Source organism: Urocampus carinirostris, chromosome 1 (assembly GCF_059441175.1).
Source record: "Urocampus carinirostris isolate Australia breed hairy pipefish chromosome 1, RoL_Ucar_1.0, whole genome shotgun sequence".
NCBI classification, from domain to species: Eukaryota; Metazoa; Chordata; class Actinopteri; order Syngnathiformes; family Syngnathidae; genus Urocampus; species Urocampus carinirostris.
The window spans coordinates 70,020,268-70,044,127 of NC_142349.1; the positions used below are offsets into that span (position 1 = coordinate 70,020,268).

At 41.8% G+C, this 23,860-nt stretch overlaps 1 protein-coding gene across 5 annotated transcripts in view; it reads left to right on the forward strand.

Annotated features, from left to right (window-relative positions):
• Positions 1–23,860, forward strand: part of astn1 (astrotactin 1) — a 542,394-nt gene that overhangs the window by 219,069 nt on the left and 299,465 nt on the right. For all 5 annotated transcript variants that reach the window (XM_088349931.1, XM_088349940.1, XM_088349956.1 and 2 more), the window contains exons 13-15: positions 17,380–17,546; positions 18,912–19,106; positions 22,806–22,933. In XM_088349931.1, coding sequence (XP_088206057.1) covers positions 17,380–17,546; positions 18,912–19,106; positions 22,806–22,933 — 490 coding nt within the window. The remainder of the gene's footprint in view (positions 1–17,379; positions 17,547–18,911; positions 19,107–22,805; positions 22,934–23,860) is intronic.

Consider the following 23,860-nt stretch of genomic DNA (forward strand, 5'->3'; position numbering starts at 1 on the left):
TGGTCGAGAACAAAACAGGTCGTAATTCGGGACAGGAGAGCTGATGTGTTCGAGACAAAAACAGCGGGAGACAAACAGGAGCAAGAAAATGGGGCAGGCGAAAAAAGGCCTTGCCGTGTAAAAACGGAGATTCGCAGACAGACCGACAGAAGGGGACTGACAGGACAGAGTTTAAGTACTGACAGGGAGCCAATCTGTCAACAAACTGCAGCTGGCGCCACATAGGCGGGGCCAATTGGGCGCCATGACAACTGCACATTTAGAGAAAGACAAAGTAAGATTACGCTAAGGAAATTCTAAGGAAATGTTGGCCTAGAAGATTCTATTCAGCATTAATAACCTTAGTTTGACACAGCGAGAAATCCGCTATAATGCTCTGAAAATACTTTACTAACCCTCTAAATCTAATTGAACTAAAGTAGAAGGTTCTGAGACCACATGGTATTCTGTGTCATATTACTTGGTATTGGTATTAGATTGAATCGTTTCTTGTACATGATTCAATTGTTTGTTTGTTTGTACATGATTCAAATTGAATCGTTTCTCCGGCGCCGTCACGAATGGCAGCCACTCCAGCAGCTCCCGTGTTATTTTCGATTGTTCTCAGTTATTTTCGATTGTTCTCAGCTTAGGGATGCTGCTGGAAAAGTGAATTTCCCTTCGGGGATGAATAAAGTATCTATCTATCTATCTATCTATCTATCTATCTATCTATCTATCTATCTATCTATCTATCTATCTATCTATCTATCTATCTATCTATCTATCTATCTATCTATCTATCTATCTAGTGTCAAATTCCTTAACAAGCTGAAAGAAAATGTAACAGAGTGACATTAGCTACAGTAGGTAATAAGGCACTTATATGATCTGGAGCTTTGGCTTTTCAAATGGGATCTGATGACTCACTATAGAACCTTCAACATTAAGTATTTGCTAAACAAAATCAAATGTGATATTGTATTTTACAAATATACGCACAGTTTGACATTCCCTTGTGTTTAAAATGCCTTTCTTTACACTTGTCTGCACATTGATCAACAAGAGGAGGGTGTTTAGCAACCATGGCATGTAGGAACCAGCTCTGTTTTCAACACCATCTGTTAGGGATACAAGCAATACTGTTCTCATTGGAAGAATCAATGTCCTGTCTGCCAGTATTTTGCTTCTTCTAACTAGATCTCCACAAGTGAGAACATTTCAGATGTTCAACAACAACCACTGTTATTGTTTTGATTAGTTTTTTTGAAGGTAATAAAGTAAAATCTGTACTATATAGTGCACCTGATTATAAGCCGCAACCACCACTTTTAAGTGATTTGCCACTTTTATACTTACACAAGTCGCACCTCTGTACAAGCCGCGCGCGCACGCAATAAAACTTGTGACACATTCACGAGTTTAACCCAGACCAGACCACGATTGTAACTAAATAAAAAGTAGACAATCAGCATCATGAATAGAAAATGATACCCGTAGTTAACGTATGATGCAGACGTGTAAAGTCCGGGTCTCGTTGAAACTAATCCAAGGAAACAAAATGTATATTTCCAAAGTTAAGGGTGGGAAAAATATCTATCCACTATTGTCCGCTACGACAGCAGACAGGTCTACCGGTAACTCAGCTTTACCCCACGTCCCATCAGCCAGCGTTTGCTCTGCCCCTTCTTTTTGATTCGCTCGTAGAACACATAACAGAATAAATCTCTAAAATAAATACATTACAAAGATATACAGTTGCAAATACATATCACACATGGTTACACATATTTACGAAGAAAGACGATACACCGAGATAGTTTTCAAAGCTTTAATAAAAATAATATAACTTTCATCCCAAACCGTTCCTTTGGAAGGTACCAACACGCTAGTAGGATCACGCTCGCAATGCATCAATCGTGTCTGTCAAAAGAAAGCATCCCACATTTGTGAAATTGACGGTAGATCGTCCTCAACTTCCTCCTCATAACTATCGCCATCAAGGGCGCCTTCCTCATTATCGGATCGTTCCTTTCCTTTACAGACAATGTATGCATAAACTTAGAGGTTGCAGTCTTTTTTGGCGCACATATTCCACTGGTCTTAATCTTACCTCTTATACTCCAATGCCGCTGGTGGCCGTTAGAACAATTACATAAATTGGCCGCTTCACTGAATAAGCCGCAGGGCTGAACATTTGGGAAAAAGTAGCGGCTTATACTCCGGCATTTACGGTACGTTTAGTTTTATGGCACTCATCAAAATTTGAAAACACATTTTTGATTTTTGGAATGTATTTCGAAGAAAAGCTTTGCTGTCAAGTGATGTATCAAAGGACTGCACAGGTTACAATGACACCATCCCCTGATCTTAAACCAACATGCGGGCAAGGAAAAACTCAAAACCTCAGCACGAGGAAAATAGGAAACATTGAGAAGGGGCCTCACAAATGGTAATCCCCCTTCCAAGATGACCAGGGAGCAATCAATTTCGCATTTGGTAACAGTACACGGAACATAGTGAACATCAATAAAAGAAAACAATAGGTAATATGTTGAAATTTGTCACTTGGTACCAAAAAAAGGTAAGAGAAGGCCTAAATAAATCCAGCCTGACCCAACCTAGGTCACATTTATTAAAGCCTGAATCAGCTTGAGCCAGACCAATTTACTTGATTTGGAGTACCGAGCCAGAAGTAAACCTGAAATTTCATATTTTGTTTGTGAGGACCAGGAAGGAGAGAGTTGATTTACAATATGAGGTTTTTGTTTTTTTGTTTGTTTGGTTTTTGCGGCCTTTATTAGAGTGGCATTGCTGGCTTAGAGACTGAGAATAAGATGGAGGAGCGGGACACAAACTATTTTCAGTGAGATGCAGGGGACGCAGAGCAGGTGTCCGGTCACAATAGTGTATAAAATATCTTATGATAATAGTTAGCCAATTAGCAGTCAAGTGGGCGCAGGGAATGTGATTTTGTGAGAGTAGTTCCATCGTTGAGAAGGCATCCCTTATTTTTTATTTTTTTTATTTTTTTTTATTGAATAGCCAATCAGGTTGAATCTTGTACACCCTAAATGTTTTTCAATCAAGTGGGATGTAATTCAACCATTTTTATCTATGTATTAGTTTTTTCCTGCCAAGGAGTCAACCAGCAAAAACTGAAGCGCGAAGTAGAAAAGCGTCTCTGTACTCCGAAATTTATGGCGGGCCGAATAAACTCATCCAACAGGCCGGGACTGACCCAAGGGCCGTATGTTTGACATGGCTGGCATATATCATCCAGTAAAACCGTTTGGATTTTGTTGGAATTAAAAATTTGGGAACATAATGAAATTAAAAGCTTTCGTGCATGTATGGTACCCTTTTTTATTTATTCTTTTTTTTTTTTTTCAATAATTGTTTTACACTTACTTTGCATTTTCGGAAGGCCCTCTAAAATAGAAATATTTGGTTTTGAAATATATTCTAAATGGGGAAAACAACTACACAGTTTTAAAACAAAGAACTAGTTGAACTACGCCTGAAAAACATGCTCGAAATAGACTTGTGGCTGACACAAATCCGAGTTGGGGTTACAATATTTTACTAGACTAGGCCTCAACATGCTAAACTATTATGAAGGTTACCCCAGGTGTGAAAACTGCCCAAAAATGCTGACTCTGAAGTTTAAGCCCATCTATCTTTTTGCAGTGGGCTGGGGACACCCTGAACTGATTGCCAGTCAGTCGCAGGACACAGAAACGGACAACTTACTCGTTCATCAACACCTAGATACAATTTGGACCGGCTAATTACCCGGCATGCATGTTTTTGGAATGTGGGACGAAACTGGAGTGCCCGGAGGAAACCCACGCAAGCACGGGGAGAACATGCAAACTCCACACGGGGAGGCTGCGGTAGCTGAACGTGAACCCTGAACCTCTAGTCCGTTGGGCTGCGCCAGCAAGCGTTGTGCCAACATGCTCAACATGAAAGAGATAATGGATGTGTGAACAAGGTTCACCTGTTCCATTCAGATCTCCACCCAGCCCCCGTGCAGCCATAAGGAAATATGATATATATACCACAGCCATATCCCCCTAGTAGGAGGTGGCTAGAGTCATTTCTGACTCTTTTTGGGAGATTGATTTAGAGGAGGGGATTCCCAGCCCCTTCGCTCAACCCAACTGAGGAGTTGGGAGTCATTAGGTGACCAAACCCCCCCAATTCCAACCCCTAATGCTGAACACCAAGCAGGGAGGTACCAATGTTTATGTCTTAGGTATGACTCATAAGGAAATATAATCATTAAAATATTTTTTTTAGGGCTGCCAGTTGCCAATTGTCATTTAGACAGAATACATAATTCAATTCGCTGTGTACTTAACCTACCGGATGCTGTGTTTTTAAAAGCTTTCCTACAACAAGTAGCATTCATACCTTATTCTCCAGGGATGCTAACAAAGCAATTACATAATTTCAAACAGTGAACACTGGGAAAAGGACTGTCATTAAATAGCAGTTTGGCCTCGTAAAAAGCTTTCTGAGAGGTAATGTTTGGGAAGGCGATGATATTATTTACCTTGGGAATTGCTTGTTGTTTAGGAGATTTGAAAACATATAGACTGTTATAGTACAGTGTCAACACAATTATTGTTTTCTGCAATTAGATTGCCGTATTTTCCGCATTATAAGGCGCACCTAAAAGTCTTCATTTTTTTCAAAAGCTGACCATGCGCCTTATAATACAGTGCGCCTTATGTATGGATCAATATTAAGTCGCAAGGTCTCGCAACTTACGCAACAGCCGCCGACTCGATTTTCCCCCGAACGTGGAGTAGTCCGCCGTGTATGCTGGGATTTATATACCGGAGTTTCATTGGCTAATCAATGTGTCAATCATCATTTGAATCGATCGCTATTGGCTAAAGTTATTCGGAGCCTCCGATAGGCTAGAGGGACAAAACAAACCCTGCAATCGGCCGAAAAAGATGTGTCAATCATCCGTTAAATCGATCGCTATTGGCTGAAGTTATTCGGAGCCTCGGATAGGCTAGAGGGCCAAAACAAACCCTGCAATTGGCCGAAAAAGATGACTGTGATTAGCAAGCTTGCTAAAGTACGCCATAAAGAAACATATTGCATTAGTCTGTATTTGTAAATATTTTACTCTCCTGGATTTACTACACTCACGGTTGTAAGAAGACCATGGTTGCGTATCATTATTGAACGTGAGAACTTAGGTGAGCTATGAGGCTTTATATTTTCCCCGTATCTTGTTTTAGAACGATCTTGATGTTGCTGTGATGAGTTGAGTGAATTAAACTCAATTCCAAGTGTTTATTGTCATATGCACAGTAAAGTTGTGAGCGAAAAAGAAAATAGAAACTAAGGAATGGTTGGCATTTCTTGAATCCCAAGACTTTAACCTTCCAAATGATATTTGAAACGATGCATTTGAGTGACATCGTACGGACACTGCATCCGCACGTGTCTACGACACGTATTTGCTTCTTTGCAAGCTTTGGGAATGTTAAGGGGGTAATCAGTTTGACTGAATCATCTGACTGTTTTGTCGATGTTCCCATTGTAGCGCCTTGCATTCCGGTGCGCCTTATCTATGGAAGATATAGGACCAAAAACTATTTTGGGGGGGGGCGCCGTATAACCAGGTGCGCCCTATAACGCGGAAAATACGGTAGCTTAAAATGAAAGTCACTGTCATGTCCTGCACGGTTGTCATGGCGCCCAGCTGGCCCCGCCCCCCTGAGACGCATCGGACTGATTGCTTTTGAAGTACTTAAACTTGCCTTTTGGGACTGCCCGTTGCCAGACCGTTGCTTTACCTTGTTGAAGACCTGTTCATGCCTGTTTGATCTGAGTAATGCCTAGTTTGGAATTTTGATTGCCGTTGAACCTGTTTTGTTTTGTCTTTGGTCCGTTTGTGTGTTGGACAACTTTTATTTCTTAATTCATGTGACAGATCGTCTACGCATATGAGTTCCGACTTCCTGCTTCCCGGTCCGTTTCCTGACAGTCACGGATATTGCAGTAGAGTTGTTATCCAAATAAATGCTTGATTGATTATTTTTTGATGAGAGAAGTTTAATCTTTTTATTCAGCTTGTCCAGCCTTTTAGACCATCACATTTTTTTTATTTTTTTTTTATAGAGACGCTGCCATACTTACAAATGAGGTTCGAATCATTAGTTAAATTTGTTGGTAAGTTGCTTCATTGCTATAATTTATATGTTAAGGGTTTATATAAGTATGTTTAAGGCTTGCATAAGTAAACTGTATTGACTTGACTTGACTATTAAAACATAAAATAATATTCTCTCTAAAGATGAATAAAGTTGAGTTTAACCTACTTCATACATGTTAAGTTCCAGAAATGGGAAATCGGGAGATTTTTTTTTTCGACGTGATTATTATTATTATTATTATTATTATTTGAAAAGACAACAATAAAATTCGTTTTTCAATCTACTTTATTGTTTTTTTTATGTTTACATGTGGGCAGCACGGCGGCGCAGTGGTTAGCGCTTGTGCGGCACAGTTCATGTCATGGGAACCTGTCGTGGGTTCAAATCCAGCTCCAGACTTCCTGTGCGGAGTTTGTATGTTCTCCCCGTGCTTGCGTGGGATTCCTCCGGGCACTCCGGTTTCCTCCCACGTTCCAAAAACATGCATTTCAGGTGAATTGGCCGGTCCAAATTGTCCCTAGGTGTGAATGAGCGAATGAGTTGTCTGTCCCTGTGTGCCCTGCGATTGGCTGGCAACCAGTTCAGGGTGTCCCCTGCCCACTGCCCGGAGATGGCTGGGATGGGCTCCAGCCCCCCCGCGACCCTAATGCGGATAAGCGGTATGGCTGATGAGATGAGATGAGATGTTTACATGTGATTATTACAATGTTTAATTATTCCAAATTTTCTGGTGTTCTTTAACATAGTCATATGTAGCACAGTTCATGTCTTGGTAACCTCCTGCATGGGTTCAAATCCAGCTCCAGACTTCCTGTGCGGAGTTTGTATGTTCTCCCCGTGCTTGCGTGGGTTTCCTCCGGGCACTCCCACATTCCAAAAACATGCATTTCAGGTGAATTGGCCCGTCCAAATTGTCCCTAGGTGTGAATGAGCGAGTGAGTTGTCTGTCCCCGTGTGCCCTGCGATTGGCTGGCAACCAGTTCAGGGTGTGCCCTGCCCACTGCCCGATGATTGCTGGGATGGGCTCCAGCACCCCCGCGACCCTAATGAGGATAAGCGGTGTAGCTAATGAGATGAGATGAGATATGTAGCACTCTTATTCGTCTGCTGCTTTCGAAGTAATGAGATCACGTGGAGTTCCAGATTATGATTGCCGATTCTCGATCAAAGCTTTTTCCGGTGCAGAACGGCGAAAAAGACGATGATAAAGACTATGGATAATTCGGCTACATTTTAATCGGCAAAACTTTGTTCACATAAAAATTTCGGTAGATGTTGCTCTCAGATCGGTAGGCGGGAGAATCGTGGCCAAAGCGGTAGTCTCCCGACCAAATCGGGAGACTTAACAAGTGTGCTACTTTTGGAAGATGGGCTTCAAAATGTCCTACTACAAGGTAGAGAGTGGAGGATAAAAAAGCGATCCAACCATTATCCCAACCCCATCAAACTTTCTTATTCCACTTTCATTTCAAAAGAAACGGCTCGCCTCTTCTTTACACTTTACACCAACCATATTGAATGGATGCACTAGATCAGGGGTGTCAAACTCATTTTAACTCAGGGGCCACACGATAGAACGAACATTCTGTCGGGGGCCGGACTAGTAGATTAAAGAGAAAGAAAAAGAGATAAAGAAATCAGAGAAAGAGGGATGGAAAATGAGAGAGGGCGGGAAAAAGAAAGAAAAAGAGAGAGAGGGAGAGGGCGAGAGCGTGAGAAAAAAAGATAAAAAGAGAAGCCGTGAGAAAGGGGGAAAGAAAGGGAGCGGAAGAAAGAAATCCAATGAGAAATAAAAAGAAGGAGAGAAAAGAGAAAATAAAGTGCAAAGGGTAGGTAGAGAGAAAGAGAAAGGAGAGAAAAGGAAAAAAGGAAGTTTGAGCAAAAGAAGTTAAAAAGACACGGAGAGAGAAAGAGACAAAGAGCAACAAAGGAAGAGGAAAATAGAGATACAGATAGTGAAAGAGACAGAGACAGAGAGTGGGAGAAAAGGGGTGGAAGAGAGAGAGAGAGAGAGAGAAAGAAAAATAAATACAAGTGTCTTTGTTCGAGGGACCTTTTCTTTGGCAACATCAAGTTGACATATTTCAACCTGAGGCTTGTTTTCCTCCTGCGCTTCTCTGAGTGTTGTCTCGCGGGTCGGATTCAATCCCTTAGCGGGCCTGATCTGGCCCACGGGCCGCCTGTTTGACACATGTGCACTAGGTATTAAATAATAAAAATAGTCAAAGTTCATCATGACATAAATAGAAATGTTAGTATAAAAAACGATAAACATTCTGGGCTGTTGAAATTCTGACACAAAACTTTAAACAGAGGTAAGAAAATCATACATACCGCATTTTCCGCACTATAAGGCGCACCTAAAAGTCCTAATTTTTTTCAAAAGCTGACCATGCGCCTTATAATACAGTGCGCCTTATATATGGCTCAATATTAAATCGCAAGGTCTCGCAACTTACGCAACAGCCGCCGACTCGATTTTCCCCCGAACGTGGAGGAGTCCGCGGTGTATGCTGGGATTTATATACCGGCGTTTCATTGGCTAACCAATGTGTCAATCATCATTTAAATCGATCGCTATTGGCTAAAGTTATTCGGAGCCTCGGATAGGCTAGAGGGCAAAAACAAACCCTGCAACTGGGCGAAAAAGATGTGTCAATCATCCGTTAAATCGATCGCTATTGGCTGAAGTTATTCGGAGCCTCGGTAATCAGTTTGACTGAATCATCTGACTGTTTTGTCGACGTTCCTATTGTAGCGCCTTATAATCCGGTGCGCCTTATGTATGGAAAATATAGGACCAAAAACTATTTTTTGGGGGTGCGCCCTATAACCCTGTGCGCCCTATAGCGCGGAAAATACGGTAATTGAAATAGGTTACAGATGCAGTTTCAAGTTTTTCAAACTCGATTCAGTGTGATTATTAAAGTTATAGTTTAGATTAAACTTGTAATACTTCTGCAATCTCCGTACACAAAGACGAACAGTTCTCACCTGCTGCTTTCATCCCTGTGTCATTTGGAAATGCTAATTGTGTATATTCAGTGATTTTCCTCACAAGTAAAAGTAAATGGCAAATGTATGCTGCCGGTTTCATTCAATTTGTGCGTGCAATCTGTGTCTAATTAGAAGCCGACTGACTAAAGTGGCAGATGCTGCACCTGGGGATGGCTTTCAGGCTGATTCAGTAAATGAAAATAACGTTCAGGAAAAAGGATAACCGAGCTGGGATGACATCACGGCGAATGAGATGAAATGGAGGGTGAAGACATGAAAGACTTTAGATTTAAGGTCACCGTTATGCCGCATTGGTTTGCCGTAACCCTCCTACGACATGTTACTAATCCGAAAGCAAGGTGGGGTAGGGTTACTTTAACTGGATTACTTTGAATTACTTTTGGATGACTCCAATACCAAATATGCTAATGAAAGACAAAAGAAACTAAATATTGTCACGGGACCGGACCAGATCGGAGGCAGGAGGCAGGAAGGGTGAACTCATTCGCGTTAACGATCAGTTACTTTTATTAAGGAAATAAAAGTCGTCCAACACTCAGGGACAAAAAAAAAAAAACAGGCTTACAGGCAAACAGGAACTCAGACTAGGAATACTCAGAAAACAGGCTTTTACTCAGAACGGGCAAGTACAGGTTTCCTCAAGTCAAACAGAACAGAATAATGCAAAGTAATGCACTGAACTCGCAACGGGCAATCCCCAAAACCCGGCCTTAAGAAGCACACACGCAAATTAGAAAATCTGCTACAGCCGGTGCCAAGAGGCGTGGCCAGCCGGTCGCCACGGCGACCACGCTGGACATGACAAATATGAATAAAATGATGACTCGCAACACGTGGTAAGCTTTCTCTCCTGGCTTTGATCTCTTTGATCTCCGGCAAAACTAACATAAAATGCGACAGAAACAAAATGAAAATAAATCCAAACATCATTTTTGCCGTTCCATGTATTCCGTTACTCCCCTAGCCTGCACACAATTTAGTCATTTTATTCATATTTAGTTTCTTTTGTCTTTTGTTAGCATATTTGGTATTGGAGTCATCCAAAAGTAATTGAGAGTAATCAAGTTAAAGTAACCCTATCCAGCCCTGCCTGTATGCTACGGCATGTTGGTTTTGCCGGAGATCAAAGAGATCAAAGCCAGGAGAGAAAGCTTACTGCGTGTTGTGAGTCATAATTTTATTCATATTTAGTTTGTTTTGTCTTTTATTAGCATATTTGGTATTGGAGTAATCCAAAAGTAGTTAAAAGTAATCAAGTTAAAGTAACCCTACCCAACCCTGTCCGAAAGTCAGTTCATGTGGCATGGGTTCCAAAACAGTTTGACCCAATTATTTTACCTTCTGGTTTTGAACAGGTATCGTTTGTGTTAAAACACTTATCAATTGATGGAATTTCGAAAGTACTTTGTTTTTCTGTGTGTGCCAATTTGATTGTTCCACTAGTTAATACTGTCAAGAACCGGAACAGTAGAAGGACCCAAACGCGTGACGTTTCTCACACAAGCTTTTATTTTACGGATAAATAGGGCAAACATGCATGTTAACCCCAACGCCAGTGATTTGGCGATCGTTGGGCGGAAGACTAAAGGCAGCAGTCTGGCGTGGAATGACAGGAAGCCAGAGGCTGATGAGATCGATACCAATTGCACGAGGAGATATTGGATGGATGGGGTCGATATCGGACAGGACGGGACATACAGGATTGATATCAAAAGCGGATATCGAAATTAAACAGGAAAAACTAGACGGGAACGGAATTGGAGATCAATATTAAACAGGACAAAATAGACGGGAACAAAACCGGACAGGAAACTCAAGCATGAAGCCGGAAGCAGGCAGGGAACTGGACAGAGTCAAAACCCACGTCTTGCGGGTGCAGAGGTTTGTTGACGGACTGACAAAGGGGGAGTGAGAGCACTGAGCTTAAACAGAAGGGAAGCCAATCTGTCAACAAGCCGCAGTTGGCGCCATGCAGGCGGGGCCAATTGGGTGCCATGGCAACCGTGACAGATATAAAGTAAGAAAAATCCATACATTTTCTTGATTTTTATGGCTGCTTCAAAAATATACTACTCATCATGCAATCTTCATTATTGCAACTCCTTATGTTGCACGTGCAAGTATGTGACATTCTTAAATTCTCAAATAAACTCTACCTTTTGTATCTCTTTGGGGTTTTGGGTTAAGATTCGTACTGTATTTGAAACAGTCCTTTTTGTTACTTTCCAATTTTAATCCTACAATTTAAAGGAAACCACGACCACAAATGTGATATCACTCCAACCATGTTCAATACTTACTCCAAAACACACGATAATGCAAAGATATGGAAAAAAAAAAAAATGCCTAAACGCATTACTGCATCATTAGATGTTCCTCGTTGTAATCTGTCTATGTCGCCACATAATACATGTTCAAAAGTAAACAGACTCATGAGCTGAATTCTAAGATGGCTGTTAGGCTCTAACTTCTTCATTGACCCCACTCTCGACCAATTGCATGCTTTTTACAGTCCTTGGCCTGCCATATCCTATGAAAGCCTGTATTGAGAAAAAAACGGACATTACCTACTTCAAATCAAAAAATAATACAGCCAGTTGTGACTGATTCAACTGATGATTGAAACATTGGTTAGCGAATTAAATCCCCAACTTAAATGTATTCAGAGGCACAATATGTATTCAAATCAGAGCTGAAATTAAACCTGCAAAATGAAACTCGGGATACATTCTTACGCATGTTTATCACACACATATATACCTAAAAGCCTTTATTTTTTTCAAAAGCTGACCATGCGCCTTATAATACAGTGCGCCTTATTTATGGATCAATATTAAGTCGCAAAGTCTTGCAACTAACGCAACAGCCGCCGACTAGATTTTCCCCCGAACGCCAAGTAGTCCGCGGTGTATTCTGGGATTTATTTACCGGCGTTTCATTGACTAACCAATGTGTCAATCATCATTTGAATCGATCACTATTGGCTAAAGTTATTCGGAGGTAAAGGGGGCGGATCCTTTTTATCATTTACAGGCTGGCATAGGCTAAAGCGGCAAAACAAAGCCTGCAATTGGCCGAAAAAGATGAATGTGAATAGCATGTTGGGTTGACGGCATAGAGAAAGCATGTTTTACTATTCTGTATTTGAAATATTTTATTCTCCTGGATTTACTACACTCACGGATATAAGAGGACCATGGTTGCACATTATTATTGAACACAACGACTTCGGTGAGCTACTCCGGCTATATATTTTCCCTGTATCTTTTTTCAGACTGAACTCGATGTTTCTGTGATAAGCGGTGCAGATAATGGATGGAATGGAGTGTCTATTTTTAAATTAAACTCAATTCCAAGTGTTTATTGTCATATGCACAGTAAAGTTGTGAGCGAAAAAGAAAATAGAAACTAAGGAATGGTTGGCATTTCTTGAATCCCAAGACTTTAACCTTCCGAATGATGGAACGATGCATTTGAGTGACATCGTACGGACACCGCACGTATTTGCTTCTTTGCAAGCTTTCGGAATGTTAAGGGGGTAATAAGTTGGACTGAACTATCTGACTGTTTTGTCGACGTTCCCATTGTAGTGTCTTATAATCCGGTGCGTCTTATGTATGTCAAATATAGGACCAAAAACGATTTTTTCAGGGTGCGCCCTATAACCCGGTGCGCCTTATAGTGCGGAAAATACGGTATATATGTATATATATCCATCCATGCATCTATCCATCCATCCATTATCTGTACCGCTTATCCTCAGTAGCAACATCAATTTAAATTTAAACAATTTCACTGATGTTGCTGATCGAATCTCAGGGAGCACAGCATTCCAAAACACCAGGGCCGGAATGGAGAACTGCCAGCTGCGGCTTATTGACAGATTGGCGTTCCATCTGTTTAAGCTCAGTGCTGTCATTTTTCCTTTGTCAGTCCGACAACAAACCTGGATTCTGACTCCTGTTTTCATGTTGGTATTTCCTGTCTGGTATTGTTCCCGTTTATTTTGTCCTGTTAAGTATCGGTTTCCAGTTTTGTTCCGTCTATTTTTGTCCTGTTTATTATTCTCTCCAGTTTCCGTTCCCGTCTTGTTTGTTCTGTTTATTTCGATATCCTATTTCATTATCAATCGTGTCCGTCCTGTCCTGTCCGGTATCGACCCCGGCTGTCCGATATCTGCTCGGGCAATTGCTGGGCAGAGGTTTGTTGTCGAACTGACAAAGGAAAAATGAGAGCACTGAGCTTTAAAAAGACGGAGAGCCAATATGTCAATGAACCACAGCTAGCGCCGCACGGGCGGGGCCAATTGGGCGCCATGGCAACCGTGACAAGGTTCTCGAACCTGCCGTTTTCTTCTTGGCTCTTGGGAGTACTATTAGATCAGCATTTTCAGAGTTAAGTCTCCGAACCGGAACATAGGGGGAAATTCTTTGTCCTGTTAGAGAGGTTTGTGATATTTTAATCTATGCTTTAGAAGCTTAGTTCACATTTGTCCGTAGAAAATGTTCCGTCCACCTGGAGACCGTCCTAATCTGGCACTCGCCTTACAACTATAATTTACACGTCTATTCCGAGTACTAAGTTGTTTAGGAGGTGTCACGCAGAATGACTTTAAGATTGAGTGATTTCCCGGTTTGAGCCTTCAATCTTTTGCCTCTCCATTGATCTGCCAATCAGACAAGTTGGAAAAGTGTTGAGCTTATCCAACTCCTCTTATGGGGATTTGTTGCTGTTTGGCAGTGGCACAGTGCTGATTCCCTTAAGCTCCAAAGTGCCGTAGGAATTTATCTCCATTTAATAAGAGGATTAAAAGGCATGCTGCTTCAAGGGGCTTTCTGAGTGCCGATTTAAGGCAGCTAACTTGCTCGGAGAGCCACCGAATTCATGCACTGTCCGGCTTTGGAACAGTACAAGACAAAAGGCATTGTGTATGACATAAACATCAAATATGTGTTCTCTGTATTGTTGTCATTTCAAAATTGGTCACTCCATGGATATGTTGTCAAGACCAGAACAGAGACAGGACGTTTCCCACAGTTTTATTGGGAAGAAGGGAAAGGAGCCTACACACAATCCGGAGATCGCTGGTCGTGGGGAGTAGGTTGCTCAGAAGTCCAACTTCCGCGGCGAGCGATGGCGGTGTCAGGAACGGAAAAAAATGAGTCAGGAGAGATCGGGATCTGAAACAAGTCTGAAGCCAGGAGAGGAGAGTAGACGTGGTCAAGGTCAAAACAGCTCGTAATTTTTGACGGGAGATTAGACGTGGTCTAGCTCAAAACAGATTGTAACGGGAGACAAACAGGAGCCAAAAAACAGGACAGGCGAAAAAGGGCTTGCTGTGTAAAGATTTGCAGACGGACCGACCAAAGGGGACTGACAGGACAGAGTTTAAATACTGACAGGGAGCCAATCTGTCAACAATCTGCAGCTGGCGCCACACGGGCGGGGCCAATTGGGCCCCATGGCAACTATGACAGAAGCTGACGTCATACAGGCAGGGCCAAATAGGCACCATGGCAACCGTGACATATACATATATATATATATATATATATATATATATATATATACATATATATATATATATATATATATATATATATATATATATATATATATATATATATATATATATATATATATTAATGTAGAAACACCTCTTAAATGTTCGACGACGCCAAAACAAAAATATGTGAATTTCTATTCAACTGAAACCCATTACTTCAATAGTACTCAGAATAAATCCATTCCAATTAAAAGTACTAGGAACCAAAATCTTCAAAAGCACTGAACTGTTCTACAAATATATGCGGCTCTTACTGGTACAACCAAGTGTTCGATCATTTCTGCAAGAACACACAACCGATAGTACTGTGGAAATTTGCAAATTTCAAGACGGCCATATTATATAATACCAATTCAACGTGTATAAATTGAGCATTCTAACTCGCGAATTGACACGATATTCTAGGCACCAATGTGCTACAGGACAACTTTTTCAGCTTCACAAGTGCAAAGAACACCATTGCTAACCGTCACTTTTAAACTAGGAGGGCGGGCCCCAAAAGTATGGAGGTTACGAAAAGTTCTTACCCCACTTTAAGAAAGTGAGCTGACGTGGAAATTCCCTAAAACTAGGAGTCTTTGTCCAAACCTGTTTTATCATGAATTGACAATGAATGTATATATATATATATATATATATATATATATATATATATATATATATATATATATATATATATATATATATATATCCATCCATCCATCCATTATCTTCACCGCTTATCATCAGTAGGGTCACGGGGGTGCTGGAGCCCATCCCAGCCATCTTCAGGCAGTGGGCAGGGGACACCCTGAACTGGTTGCCAGCCAGTCACAGGGCACACAGGGAAAGACAATTCGCTTGTGGGAGGAAACTGGAGTGCCCGGAGGAAACCCACGCAAGCACGGGGAGAACATGCAAACTCCACACAGGATGTTGGTAGCTGGATTTGAACCCATGACCTCAGAACTGTGCCGCACACACGCTAACCACCGCTCCGCCGTGCTGCCCTGCGTATATATTTATATATATATATACATACATCAACAGGTTGTTAGCCGAGTCGGGAGATCAGAACGTGGTCGGAATAAAAAGTGGGTTGTCAGCCGGGGCAGGAGATCAAAACGTGGTCAGGACGAAAACAGGTCGTAGCCGGAGACAAACGGGGAAAACAGGAACGGACGGGTGAAAAACGGGTGAAAAAAGCGGGACCGACGGGAGTCAGAGTCAAAATGCTTGCCTTATAGAAACAGAGGTTCGCTGACGGACTGACAACCGGGACGGGACGGAACTTAAGTAGGACAGGAAACCAATCAGGAAGCCAGCGGCGGCTGGCACCAAACGAAATTTATCAGTCATCATGACAGTCTCCTCATTAGTTCCTCTTGTCTGCACACAATTGTGTGATTTTAGTTTAATAGTTTGTATATGTATGTCTGCAGGGTTGGGTAGGGTTACTTGAACTGGATTACTTTCAATTACTTTTGGATTACTCAAATACGAAATATGCTAATAAAAGACAAAATAAACTAAATATGAATAAAATGACTAAATTTTGTGCAGGCTTGGGGAGTAACGGAATACATGGAACGGCAAAAATGATGTTTGGATTTATTTTCATTTTGTTTCTGTGGCATTTTATGTTCGTTTTGCCGGAGATCAAAGAGATCAAAGCCAGGAGAGAAAGCTTACCACGTGTTGTGAGTCATAATTGTATTCAAATTTAGTTTATTTTGTCTTTTATTAGCGTATTTGGCATTGAAGTAATCCAAAAGTAATTGAAAGTAATCCAGTTAAAGTAACCCTACCCAACCCTGTATGTCTGTTATATACCACAAAAGAATGCAAAAAAAAAACAATAAATCATAATGCTATTCTCCTTACTGTTTTCCAACAGTGCCCTCCAGGGTTGAGTCCTATGAAGGATAGAAGTGGTGCTATCACCACCACATTGCCATTGATTGTGAAATCGTATTTCTTTGTTAAAGGTGTTTCTCTTACTGTGGGTTTAGAAAGTACAACTACCTTGTTAAAAGTGCACTCCTTCAAAGTTTACTTTGAAGTAATGGCTGACAGGAAACAAAAGCTTTTTGGTGGATAAAAAAATATTGAGCGTGATTGCAGTCTGAGGTAAAGTCAGGTCTTGCAGCACTTGGCATCGTTGCTCTTCTCAAGTAACAGTTCACTGGATGTGCAGGCACTTCTTACTCAGCCTTGGAAAAGAAATATGCTGCCATTGTTAACTCTTTCACAATAAAGTATGGACATACCCTACCATTGATTCGCTTTGGCTGAAAATACATTTTGATCATGGTTGGGTAGAGTTACTTTAACTTGATTATTTTCAATTACTTTAGGATTACTCCAATACCAAATATGCTAATAAAAGACAAAATAAACTAAATATGAATACAATAATTTGATCTGCGATCTCTTGATCCCAAGACGAGCGCTCTACCTCCTGAGCCACTGCCGCCCGCTACGCATTTGGGTCCTGATTCCGTTCTGGTCGTGACATATTCTTTCTTTTCTGCACACAATTGTGTACTCTTGGTTGATTATTTTGTAAATGTACGTCTGTTGTATACCATGAAAAATACAAAAAAACAAAACATAAATCTGAATGCTATTGTCCTTACTGTTTTCCAACAGTGCCCTCCAGGGTTGAGTCCTATGAAGGATGGGAGTGGTTGCTATGACCACCACATCGGCATCGATTGCTCGGACGGGTTCAACGGCGGCTGTGAGCAACTTTGTCTGCAGCAACTCGCCCCTCTCGAAGATGATCCGACTCTTTACAACATCCAGATGTTCTGTGGGTGAGTTTAAAAGACCAAGACGAAAATGCAGTTGTACATAAATGCATTTATCAGTATACAACTAGACATTGATAAATACCGACAGTTCAAAATGAAAATGTGAAAACAGAGCAATGCAACAATATCCATAGTAGATATCACGTATATAAATAGACAGGGTTGGGTAGGCTTACTTTAACTGGATTCCTTCCAATTACTTTTGGATTACTCCAATACCAAATATGCTAATAAAAGACAGAATAAACTAAATATGAATAAAATTACTATTTTTTGTCCAGGGGAGTAACGGCAAAAATGATGTTGGCAAGCTGTTTGGATTTATTTTCATTTTCTTTCTGTCGCCTTTTATGTTCGTTTTGCCAGAGATCAAAGAGATCAAAGCCAGGAGAGAAAGCTTACCACCTGTTGTGAGTCATCATTTTATTTATATTTAGTTTCTTTTGTCTTTTATTAGCATATTTGGTATTGGAGTCATCCAAAAGTAATTGAAAGTAATCAAGTTAAAGTAACCCTACCCAACCCTGTAAATAGAATAGGTCATACGTACTATCTTGTCAGGACTTAAACGGAAAAAGGACCCAATTGCGTTACGTTTCTCACAAATTTTATTAAAGGAAAGAGGAAGGGTTGCGCCCACGAATCGGTGTTCGCTAGGCGCGGGAGGCAAGTCTCTCTCGTACTCGGATTGTGATCCGAACACGTAAGTGGATCTTCCGTAGCGAGCGATGGCGGTGTCAACGACGGAATGACAGGTCGATAGACGGGACAGTGGTCGGGGTCAGGAACCAGTTGTAAGCCGGGACGGGAGAGCAAACGTGATAAGGATAAAAAAACGGGTCATAAGTCGGGAAGGAAGAGCAGACGTGGTCAGGATCAAAACGGGCCGTAGCCGGAGATGGACGGGAGCAAAAACGGGACAGGTGGGATTTAGGGTCGAAAAGGCTTGCCCAGTATTCACTGAGGTACAAGACTTCCTGTGCGGAGTTTGTATGTTCTCCCCGTGCTTGCGTGGGTTTCCTCCGGGCACTCCGGTTTCCTCCCACATTCCAAAAACATGCATTTCAGGTGAATTGGCCGGTCCAAATTGTCCCTAGGTGTGAATGAGCGAGCGAATTGTCTGTCCCTGTGTGCCCTGTGATTGGCTGGCAACCAGTTCAGGGTGTCCCCTGCCCACTGCCCGATGATTGCTGGGATGGGCTCCAGCACCCCCGCGACCCTACTGAGGATAAGCGGTGCAGATAATGCATGGATGGATGGATATTTGCACTATCCGAGGTTTATGTAAACTACTATTATTACTGTCTTCATGGACACCATCATGTTGTTAATAATTGGCACAACGAGAAACTGTTAAATGTTTTATAGCTGTATTGAAGACTACAAGCGGGGCCCAGATGGAAGATCATGCCTGCCGTTATCCGACGTCTGTTCAGACGGGATCGACTGTGCGGAGGCGACCGACATTCCGGCTAACCAGACTGTGTTTGGAGACCTTTTTTATGGCTACAACAATCACACCAAGGAGAGTACCTCTGGACAAATCCTTAAGGCCACTTTCAGGTAAATAGCATGTTAAATGGAGCATTTTGGATTGTTACAATACTCAAATTGAGTCCCAAGAAGGTGTACGTATATGTACATCATTGTCAGGAACGGGAACAGGATCAGGACCAGTGTTCCCTCTAAGCTGTGCGCGTGCGCAAGTGCGCACTGCTCGCACATTCTCAGCGCACAAGAAGATCTAGCCAGCTCACAAAAATGAGGGCTCAAAATGACTTATTAAGAAGCGACTTAAGTCAAAGTTACAGTGCATGAAGGTAAAAATACACGGGTTACCCCAACGTTGTGTCCTAAATGCGGTATTTTGAAGTCGAACGAAGTTGAGTAAAGTTAGTAGAGTATGACGAGAACCGGTTTCTTCGGCTCGGCTCACTAAAAGGAACCGGCTCTTTCGGGTCCTAAACGGCTCTTCAGGTTGTTTTTGCTTCTTTAATCCCAACATGAACAAATATTAAGTAAAATTATGCACAAAATGACTTAAAGGAAAGGGGGAATGGAACAAAAAAAAAAAAAAAAAAGAAAAAGTAGTGAAAAGCTGAGAAAAAAAGAAACAAAAGGGAGAAAAAAAAAGAAGGAAAATTTAGAAAAAAGCCAGAAAAAAAAGAAAAGAAAGACATTTAGGAAAAAAAGTTAATAAAGAACAAAAAGAAAAAAGTAACAGCTCGGAAAAAATAAACACAACAAGATTTTTTTAAAGGAATTAAAAAAAGTAGAAAAAAAAACAATCCGGTTTATATCTGGCACTGCTTGCAGACGACACCGTAATTTTAATTTGCTGAATTTGTCTCCCTGATCTTTATGGACTGTCTTGCTGAGGGTAAATATGTGCTGAATTGGGTTTATGTAAGGGGAAATAATAGCATAGGATGACAGGAATGAAATCGAGTGCCTGTTGATGATAAGCAACCACTTATTGTACTCTTAAAATTAAAGTTACAGCAACTTAAAAAAAAGTACAGTACACCCAAAACAATTTACTGCTCATTTTTTGTTTTGTTTTTGTCCTGTAGTAGATTGCTTGCAAATAATGGACAAGCTGACACTGGTGGTAAGCAGTCACGAGCAGTGAGCGGTCTTGAGCGATCTCTAGTGGTAGCCTCTGGGACTGCTTGTCACCTAGATTTTTTCATCTTCTGCGGAGCGATTAAGATTTTTTTCTCTAGTGTTTAGAGGTTCTCGTATAAAGAGCTCCCAACGTATCATTAAACCATAGTCAGTGTCTTTGTCAGAGACCAGAACAGAGGGCAGAACCCACTCGCGTAACGTTACTCACAGTTTATTGGGGAGAAGAGGAAGGAGCGCAAACTCGATCCGGAGATCGTTGGTCGCGGGGAGTAGATTGCTCGGAACGTGGAAGTGGTCAAAATCAAACAGATCGTTGCGAGAGCAAAACAGGAGCAAAAACACAGGAAAAAACAGAGATACTCAGGGCTTGACGTGTCAAAACAGAGTTTCGCAGACGCTCCGACAACTGGCGTCTCAAAGGACAGCGTTCTAAGTAGTGACAGGGAGCAATCTGTCAACGAGCTGCAGCTGGTGTCCATGGGCGGGGCCAATTGGGTGCAATGGCAACCGTGACAGAAGCTGGTGCCACACGGCAGGGACCAATAGGTTGCCATGGCAACAGTGACATTTTGAAATAACATCTGGGCGTACCACTTACAAAACATCTCCGCCCGGGTGGCCGAAAACTTTTTCAAGAAAAAGAAAATAAAAAGAAAAACATGAACGATTTTTATTCAAACAAATGTTTGTATTATTCGGATTTTGAAATCTTTGTTCGGTTTGGAAATTTTATGATTTCAATTTCGGTTTGTTTGGCAATTTGCATACCCGGCAGCCAATCAGAAGGCTGCATCGAATAACTTTGTGCATCCAGACTTTCCCGACCCTTATAAGGTCGTGCATTTGCATATCATTTCCCAAAGTAGACGCAGAGAACACAAGAAAAATGGATAAGTGGTTAGAAATCAAGCCAAAACCTCAGCCCCAGAAGAAATATTCAAAAGAAGCTAACTACGTCGATGACGCTACAAAACGTAAACATACATTAAAAGCATGGTGGCAAGGGGAGTTCACGTGGCTCATAGCAGACGACGCAAGGCAAACATTGCATGAATGAAGATGAGTCAATACAGGTAGATACTGATGGCAGATGGAAAACAGCGATGTCATATACATGCAAACAATGTTATAAGTAGATTTATAATAAATTTAATTTAAAAATATTTTTCTGTTATATATTCTGATTAGCAATCATTAACTCTTGTTGTCTGCCCTGGTGTCAAGCAACATTTCGTCAAGAGTTTCAGAAACTGCCATAGTACTAAACTCAATGACATTGGTTACCATGGGGATATTGACCAGTGACAAGTCCAGCCATTACTAAATGAAGTCGAAAGACATTGGTGCCTTTTACAAAAATCACAATGAGAGCTATTAGGCCTTGAGTGTTTTTTTTTTTTTTTTGGAATCGAGGACAGATGGAAGGATAGCAGGACAGCCACTCTGATGTTTGCTGGCATCTCTTCAAAGGCCCATACTCTTGTGTTCTGGAGTCGCACAAAACATCTGCCTCTGTCGTTCAGTGAAGATCAAAAGACCACAAAGATATTTCACGTTATGATAGTATTACTTAAAAAAAAGCTTTGAGTCGAGTCAAGTCAAGGCATGCTTATTTGTATCACCCTTAATCACTAAGAGTCTCAAAGGGCTGCACAGGCCACAGATTATTGAAAACCACAGACTATTATCATACCATCCCCTGATCTGGAACCAACATGAGGGCAAGGAAAAACTCAAAAACCTCAACATGAGGAAAATGAAGAAACTTTGAGAAGCAGCTCGCTCTTAACGCGGTAGTGGCACTTCCGTGGCGAGCGATAGCGGTGTCGGGGAACGGAAAAAAACGGGTAAGTAGCCGGGTCAGGACAGGATCAGCAACGAGTCGAAAGCCAGGAGAGGAATGTAGACGTGGTCACGATCAAAAAACGGGTCGAAGCCGGGAAACGGACGGGAGCAAAAACAGGCGTGAGTCAGGGTCAAAAAGCTTGCCTAGAGTTAACTGAGGTTCGCAGACGGACTCACAACAGAAAGACTCGCATATAAATAGTGACAGGGAGCCAATCAGAATCTGAGGCAGTTGGCGCCAAAGGAGTGGGCACAGCTGATTCACATCAGTAATCATGACATTAACCTGGTCACCCAAATAAACTGTAGTGTTTAACTTGCAAAATAAGTAAGCCTGCCGCTGCCTGACTACCCTGCTGCGCTTCACATGTGATTCTTCCCCACAAGCACTGCTGAATTTATGTTTCAAAACACATAAAAACATAGACACATGTCGTTAATTCATTCCCTCCCACAATTGGTTCAAAATGGCTGGTTGGGCTATGGAGAAGCTAGGGCACTCCAGACCTGACTTGGTGATCAGGGTCCTATGTCTTCATTTTGCCACCTTGTTCTACACTTCATGGGTGGTTAGGACGTTTTTATCCTTATCGTGAACGCGCTTTTACTTACTCTAGCAAGTAGTGAAATTGAGGGGTAGGGGTAGTATTGGGATTGAGCTATAAGTGGAACCGCTTCACTTAAGAGTGCTGACAAATTGCAAGGCCTGGTATTATTGGGTTTTGTATTGCCATCATTGTATCAATTGTCCTGTTTCACTCATTATATGCTTTTTGCTCCACTCTCCAGACAAAAAAACTTTGCTCGGGGTATTGAGCAGCAGCTCCCAGATGGCATGGTGGTGGCATCTGTGCCAACAGAAGTTCAGTGTCACGAGGAACTTCTAGACCCAGTGCCCGACCCTGAATATCTCACTGGTAAGTCAAATGAGTAAAAAGTATATTGTCATAGAAGTTTTTTTATTTGAGTTTTAACTCTTTTGACAATTTCCATTAAGGGTATAGTAATTATATTAGATATAAGGTACCACAGTGCAAATAGCATGGTTAGAAAATGCACAATAAGAATGCAAATTCATCTTATTTCCAAGGAAAATTATGTTTTTCTTGTTTGATAGAATACCAAAATAATTTTAACACAACTCTATTTATGATGTGAAATGGCAGATGATGTTCCTATTATTAAATTAGCTGTCACATTGCCCTCACTTGGGCCCGCCCGTTTGGCGCCAGCTGCTGCTCGTCGCCTGATTGGCTTCCCTCCTATTTAAAATCAGTGCTCTCATTCACTCCTTGTCAACCCGTCAACAAACCTCTGCACTTGCAAGACGTGTACTTTGATTCTATTCGGTATCCTGCTTGTGTATCCAGTGTCCGGTATCGACCCCGACTGTCTCGTCCTGTCCGGTAACTTGCTCTAGTCTCCAGTATCCGGTATCGGTCCTGTCTGTCACTTCCTGTCCAGTATCTTTCTCCAGTCTCTAGTGCCTGGTATGAGTCCCGTCTGTTCCTACCTGTCCGGTATCTTGCTCGTTTATCCAGTATCCGGTATTGATTCCGTCGGTCCTGCGTTGTCCGGTATCTTGCTTCTATCTACAGGGTCCGGTATCGATCCAGTCTGTCTCGTCCTGTTCGGTATCTCTCTCTAGTCTCCAGTATCCGGTATCGATCCCGTCTGTCTTGTCCTGTCCGGTATCTTGCTCCAGTCTCCAGTGCCTGGTATCGGTCCCGTCTGTTACTACCTGTCCGGTATCTTGCTCGTCTATCCGGTATTGATTCCGTCGGTCCTGCCTTGTCCGGTATCTTGCTTGAGTCTCCAGTGCCCGGTATCGATCCCGCCTGTCT